We start from the raw sequence: 7,652 nt of genomic DNA, 5'->3' as shown, positions 1-7,652 counted from the left end.
GTTGCTTCTTTTTGGGCTTGTTTTCCTAGACCTAGTTGCTTGATTCTCTCACAATACCTGGCAACACTAGTCGCACTCCAGATAATAAACATGGCAGACAGGCTAACGCAACTTCAAGATGCAGTCAACTCGGTATGTATGGCAAATGTACAATTTTACCTCTTTTATAATGTTTATAAAACAATTCCCTTGTGACCACCGACTCGTGTAACAGTGGTGTCTCTGGCTATATAATTTAAACGTGGTAATGTAAAGCAAAATGTCAGTAAACACTGAAAGAGCGAGCGATCATGCTGCTAACGCTAGCGTAATGCTCATTTGCTTATTTTGTGTGATGAATCTGTGAAGAATGGGCGACTGGTTTGCAGTGGTGGGAAAAGTACAAAAGTATTGGTATCAAAATGTAATGTAAGTACTTTAAGTGCCAAAAGTGAAAGCACTCCTCAAGTTTTTCAAATGTATAAAAATCCTTTGAAAATAGCCAAAGTTTAAATAGGACTGAAGTGGTTTATGTATGTCTTGTAATAATAATCTATGTCTACAAAGTAACTGAAGTTAATTTCTGACTGAGATGTAGGGGAGTAGATGTAAAAGTATTGCAAATTGGAAATAGTCCAGTAAAGTAAAAGTACCTCAAAATTGTACTTGAGTACATGTACTGAAAGGAAATTCTATAGGGCTGTCAGAATCATATATATATATTTAAACTGCTTTGAGCTCAGCTATCCTGTTCATTTGAGCAGCAGGCTCTGTGTAGTATCAGGAGATGATGTTTTTCCTTTTTTAAAGGAATGTCTCACTGAAAATACAGGCACTAGTTGTGCCTCAAAATTAATATTAGGTCATAAAGATAGTAATGTTGTTTCGTATACTCTTATTGTAATACTAACTAGTAATATACTAATAGCTTTAAATGGATATCAATATGCCATAAAAAACACAGCAGAATTCAGGGTGTTAGTTCCCAGGAAATAGAAACAAAAAAATGCCAAATTATTGGCCAACTTAGTTTAGACAATAGTCTCATAGAAGCTTATCAGCACCCAAAAGTTAGGGAGTATAGCCATATCCAGATGCCTTTGACGGGAGGCTGGAAAAGCCAAGGCTACGGTCCAGCGTGAGAACAGCAGGAAGCCTGATCAACCATCCTCTGCAACCAACAGTGACATCTATTGATAATGTTTTATGAGAATGTATATATCGCTGGGATAGGGTGAGGATGCTTTAGTGCAAAAATATCGCCTTGTCTGGAGCATCTACTCTGTGATAGGGAGAGATTTTTGTATCCAGCGCGCTGATTGATGTACTATTGATTGGTATTGTATCTTTTTATGTTTGTTTGATAATTCATTCTGATAGTTTCTTAGGCTCATAAATAATTGTAAACTTAGATTAAAGGGTAATAAAATTTGGATTCAACCACATTTGTAATTCACCTGTGTAGCGACTCTTATTTAAGGGGTACCCCCTCACTCTATAGAACCACTGAACCAAGTACCTTGCTTATTTATGGTGTGAAGGTTCAACTGTGTTTATCTAACAGTACTTACATGTTACTTTCCGCCACTGCTGGTTTGTGCTAAATAAATAGTCCATTGTTCTTCGTATTATAGTGACAAGACAACTGCCATTTCTGGTTAGTAATGTACAGCACACATTTTTTTAATGTTTGTTACCAGTGGTGTAAAGTAACAAGTACATTTACTCAAGTACTGTACTTAAGTACGATTTTGAGGTATTTTTGGGCGGTGAAACCGCCCCTATAAGTGAGATTTGGAAAAATGTACTAACTCCTGCGCTGTGATCTGGGCCCAGGAAATTAGTAGAATTATCCTGCGCTGTGATTGGCCAATCACAGCCTATTCAGGACTGTGATTGGCCAGTGTCACATGACACATGTGCATAGCCCTATATAAGCAACCATAACTTGAAAAAAACCAAACTTTGTTTTTTTCAAGTTATGGTTTTGTCCATCATAAAGAGTGTTTCAATAAATGTATTTATCCTTTGTACATGATTGATCGACTCCATTCAGTATTGTGATTAGCTAGCAAGACACCGCCCACTTCACACAGGGTGTGATTTTTTACTTTACTTGAGTATTTCTAATTTTCAAAACTTTTACTACTCCACTACATCTCAGAAGCAAATATTGTACTTTTACTCCTCTACAATTATTTGAAAACTTTAGTTACTAGTTACTTGGTAGATTTTGATTATTGTTACAAAACATACATTACCCACTTCAGCCCACCCATTTTGGTACTTAAAGTACATTTTGATACCAATACTTGTGTACTGATACTTTTACTTAAGTAACAAATGTGAGTACTTTTACCACCAATGTTTGTTACTGTCTGTCACAAATATAAACTTGTACCGTTTGTGTATGCAGCTGGCAGATCAGTTTTGCAATGCCATTGGGGTCCTGCAACAATGTGCGCCACCTGCATCATTTAACAACATTCAGACGGCCATCAACAAGGACCAGCCATCAAATCCTACAGAAGGTAGCTTGCTTGTTTTGTCTTGTTTGTTTATCAATGGAATCATATTTCTTGCAATTATTTAACAATTACATTTAAACATGGTACTTTTCTTCACCCAGAATACGCCCAGCTATTTGCGGCACTGATTGCCCGAACAGCAAAGGATGTTGATGTCCTTATTGATTCTTTACCCAGTGAGGAGTCCACTGCACAACTGCAAGTAAGCAAGCTGCCCTCTTATTTCTACTGTTCATCCAACAGGGGGAGCCAAGTGGCTTTACATCCGTCAAACAGGGAGAACCATGGGGATATTCGAAAAGTTACTATTCAGTACCCTATGGCATTGGTTCTCAAAGTGGGGTCCGGGGACCCCCAGGGGTCCTTGAGGGAGTTCCAGGGGATCCTGTCCGGGGGGTCAACTGTTAAAGTATTGGTGAATGCTGAAGAGAGGTGAAGAAGAGAGTGCAGTAGGTGGACTGGATGTAGTAAAATGTCAGTGGTGATTTCTGACTGAAGGGAAGGGTACCAGAGTGAAAGGGAAGGTGTATAAGACGGTAATAGAGCTATGCTGTATGGCTTGGGAACGGTGGCACTGACAAAAATACAGGAGGCTTGACCAGGCAGAAACACTTGAGAAAAACTATTTCCTAAACAATTGAGAAAAACCGCACAAGCGTGCACAACTGGTCTGTCCCGTAGGAAGTCACATTTGACCGAATCTGTCTCGTGACTCAAATGAGTTTGACATCCCTGGGCTAGGCTATATGAAGAAACGGCTGGCAGATATCTATAATTATTTTTGCTGTAATCTGAGTCTGACTTTTATTAACATGCAGGCTGCTAAAACAAGCATGGGTCTTGGCACAGGGTCTTCTTGGGTATGAATAGTACCTAACGTACAGTAGCTTGAGGGATTATTCCAAAGTAAACATCCCTCTGTCTGTGTTTGAACTGGGAGTCGACAGTCACTCAACATTTTTAGGGACACTGTTGTTACATGTCATGCCATGTCAATCTGAAGATGACAAACTGACTGTTCATATCACACTTTTTGTTGCCTACACACAGATCAATAACCATCATTAACCCATTGAGACCTGAAGCCGATTCTACAAATGTCTCCAAAATCCCAACTGTATTCTGAAAAAACTCATTTTTCTATATCAGTGGTTCTCAAACTTTTTCATGTCAAGGACCCCCAAAATTATATGTATTTGGCTGCCGACCCACGTCTCAAAATATTTTGTTCCAGGGTAACCTGACTCTGTCAAATGGAAGAAGCTTGCGACACACATTTTGTTTCACAGCCTACTTCCATCTGAGACTCCTGAAGCAGAATCGATGACATAATTTTTTCAAGCTACTTGGCAGGTGATTGGATGATCCCGCCCCTAGCAGCCGCTGATTGGTTCTAACGCGCAGCTTTACTCCCTGAGCGATCCCAGACCTCCTTCCTGAAATCAAATGCAAATGAGATTTCCGGAGGGAGGGGGGTTTACCAGGCTAGTTCCAGGGACCCCCAGAAGCAAAGATTTGAGTTAAAAATGTTCGCTTTAAAATAATATAAATATACATTTGACCGAATCAAGCTCGTAGCGCGGCACCGAGTGCCGCGCTATGAGCTTGTATATCTGCTATTTTTGAATAGCCAAAGTGTAAAATAATGCTTTTTAGCTCAAATCAAAAAGTGACACCGATGCGTTCCAGGTCTTAATGGGTTAATGTATTGAGAGCATTAAAAGTATTTAGACTTTGCCTACTTTTAAGTTGGTGCACAATGATTATGCCCAAAGTGATTTGGACACCACCTCAGAAATTGTGTCAGAAATGTCTTTATCGCTCTTCCATTCTTGTACTTCATCAAACATTTTTTGTCATATTGTGTTTTAACATTTCTGCAGTCTACCAATTTAGTCTCTCCACACTTGTTTATAAACCCTTTTATGCCAACATGCACTAAAGTCAAGAGAAATGGAATGTGATTCCTCAGTTATGACATAAAACGTGCTGGCCACCAAGGAAATGTGGAAAACTGTTTAAAAATAAGCTTTCTTCTGTTGTCACCAGGCAGCTAGTCTACGACAGCTAGAGGAGGAGAACCATGACGCTGCGGCTCGCCTAGAAGAGGTGGTTTACCGCGGGGACATGCTACTGGAGAAGATCCAGAGTGCCCTGGCGGATATAGCCCAGTCACAGCTCCGTACACGGAATGGAGCGCCCAGCCACCAGCCCTCACTGGCAGAATCTTGACCCACCCCCCCCACATTCACACACACATAAATACATGGCTGGTGGACAAGAGGCCTTTTGATATCTGAACATAACTATTTTAACCTCACACACCCACCGCTAGCCTCAATATGTGAACACAAACAAAACGCACAAACACACACACCCACAATGTGTCTGAGTGAGTGAGAAATGCTAGAATTTTGCCCGATCGACTGGGCTGGATCCTGTATAGGTCTCGAGTTTCTCTGAAGGTTCTCCTTCCAGTTTTGAATGTCATGGGGTGGTTTTTGTTTTTGTTTCTCGTTCCTTTATGGACGGTGATATTGAGTGGCAAAGAATCCGACCTTTGCCACACACTGGGCAAATTACTTCAAGTCAACTGTGTGCCAACTCCATGCCGAGGTTGCGTTTTTACTCATGCTTGGAGACGAGTTTGACCTTTTCCACAGATTTCTAGGATACCAATGTTATTCTGGAGCCTGGTGATGCTTCTCTGAAATGTGTGTGGGGCGGTGTTAATGCAAAGTAAATCAGTCCTAGAGACCCGCTGAAAGAAAATGACATATTGTAAAATAAATAAGATATTAAAAAAAAATAGCATCCAGATGTAAGCGCTATTCCCTTTCATCTGTGTATTATATGCAAGACTAATGTTATGTGAGTGAGACAGGATCAGTGGTCACATCCTGCCATTTCTACTTTTTGAACTTATGTGAATCGATAACTTTTGTTCCGATGCTTTTTGGAAGTTCATGCTGGCGAAAGTTTAGTTTTTCCGTATCGTCAACATGTCGTATATAAAAAAAAACGAGTGGAAAATGCATGCAAGTATGTTCTGTCTTGCTAGAAAATTCACGGTGTACGCATCACGCTTTTTTTGTGTGTATGATGCCATACTAACACATTCTGAGACAAATTGCTCAACGGACAATGAGGACTTTGTGATGAGCGGCAACATTAATCAAATGTCCATTAACTCATTCACTGCCAGAACTTTTTTTTTTTGTGTTTGCCCACTGCCAGAGATCTTTAATTTAAAAAAAAAAGTACTCAGGAGCCGAGATACAAAATGTTTAAGTTTTAAGTTAACAAGGAAGTGGATGGGAGTCTAGATCTTCAACAAATCATATCTCCTTGGTCTTTGGGTTAAAAAACAAATAAATAAATAAGAAAAAAAAAAAAGGATTTTTTTTTTTTTTGAAAAAATTAAAAGTCGTTTTAGTCGTTCTTGGCAGAGGGGGCTTAAAGGACAGAAGTCGTTTTAGTCGTTCTAGGCAGGGAATGAGTTAACACAATCTTCATTCATTAAGAAGTTTCTGAGAGATTAACCCATTTAGACCTGAGTCATATTCTAAAAACGCCTCAATCCTAACAATTTTCTGAAACTTGAGTTGCTATATACGGTGTATATAGCAACATTGAAAAAATGACTCGGATGCTTTCCCGGATTGAATGGGCCAAGAGGTTTCTTTTGATGGTGTCAATCACTAATTAGCATCTTTTATCATAGCTGTGCTTAATCCTGGGGGTTGGTCCACTGATGGTGCCTTTGGCCTAGAATGGTGCACTGCTCTTGTCATTAACGTTCACTGTACTTTTTATTTAACACCATTGCGATTCTAGATAAGCCTTGGATCAAATCCGGAAGTCATATAACTCCATTGTTGTCCAAAACCTTGTTAGAACAAGTTCCAGAGCCATACTGGTGTTTTGGTCAACATAATTCACCAATGCGATTAGCACCAGTATTGTCATTTCTCACCGAAGGTTGAAAAAAGCCTATGACATTCTTCCAGGAAAAATGACAATGCCCTGACTTCATCACAATGATGAATTACATTGACCAAAGCAATGGTACAGCTCTGGGACATGCTTTTAATGCTTTAATGGACAACAATGGAGTTCCATGACTTCCGTTGGAGCTATATTTGTTTTGGCAAGACGGACCATAGTTGTAAGTAGGTGAAATGCATGTTCTGGTCTTGGAATTTTTGTACGCTATGTTGATGATGCATTTAAAAAACGTATACTTAAAATGTACAGTCTCAAGTTCTTTTGTACATATTGTGAAAAATATGGTTTAAAAATCCTGTTAAGAAAGAAAAAAAAACTCTTTGAGTTCCGTAGTGCTTCAACAGTTTAATGTAGTCAGTGCAACACAAAGTCTGTCTTTTGAAAATAAAGTCTAAATTCAAACATGGTGATCTCACTTGTACACACACACACGTACACACACACACACACAGGCACAATATTTCCTGCACTTTCCATTAAATCTCAAGGACAGCATGTGTACTCTCTCACTCACTTTCTCTCTCTCTCTGTATCTCTCCCTCTGAAATAAGTCAAAATACTGCAATATGTAATACAATAAGTAACATTTTATGTTCAATATTATTTCTGAATATTAATACATTTCATTAATTCAAAAGAACACGCCTGGGCCCCAAAGAACTTTGTTGTGAAGCGCTCTCAGCTGACACAAACATCTGGAACAAAACTGAATTGAAGGCTCAGCCAGGGCTCCATGTTTACAGCCCAAATCTAAATATAGCTGAACACTGTGTCACACTTTTAAGCGAGTGCCCTATTGATTTGAGCAATATAAAAACAGCCTTGTCTAACGGGCACCACCAGTGCCACACCCAGACGTGAAAGCAGGGTACACCCACCAAAGCAACGTTGACGTCATCCTTCAAACTGGGAAAGCATTGTAACGGTCCAAATAAGGACCGTTGTGTGGCACCCACCCACTCCCAGTGGTGGAAAAGGTACTCACATTGTTTAAAGGTATCAATACTGCGATGTAGAAATACTAAGTAAAAGTCCAGAATAAAAAATTTACTTGGGTAAAAGTACCAAAAGTATTGGTATAAAAATGTACTTAAAGTACCAAAAGTAGAAAGTACCCATTATGCAGAATGTTACTAA

General features: G+C 39.4%; 1 protein-coding gene across 1 annotated transcript; it reads left to right on the top strand.

The window, feature by feature from the left end:
* med21 (mediator complex subunit 21) lies at window positions 1-6,121 on the top strand. The gene is made up of 4 exons (XM_080420984.1): window positions 1-132; window positions 2,396-2,510; window positions 2,609-2,709; window positions 4,557-6,121. Exons 1-4 carry the CDS (start codon window positions 91-93, stop codon window positions 4,737-4,739), a joined length of 441 nt encoding a protein of 146 aa, XP_080277110.1. The 5' UTR covers window positions 1-90; the 3' UTR covers window positions 4,740-6,121.
* Window positions 6,122-7,652: the final 1,531 nt, after the last annotated feature.

The sequence above is a fragment of the Gymnoscopelus braueri genome, assembly GCF_963280865.1.
Source record: "Gymnoscopelus braueri genome assembly, chromosome: 23".
Taxonomy (NCBI): domain Eukaryota; kingdom Metazoa; phylum Chordata; class Actinopteri; order Myctophiformes; family Myctophidae; genus Gymnoscopelus; species Gymnoscopelus braueri.
This window is presented reverse-complemented; position numbering and strand designations above follow the sequence as displayed.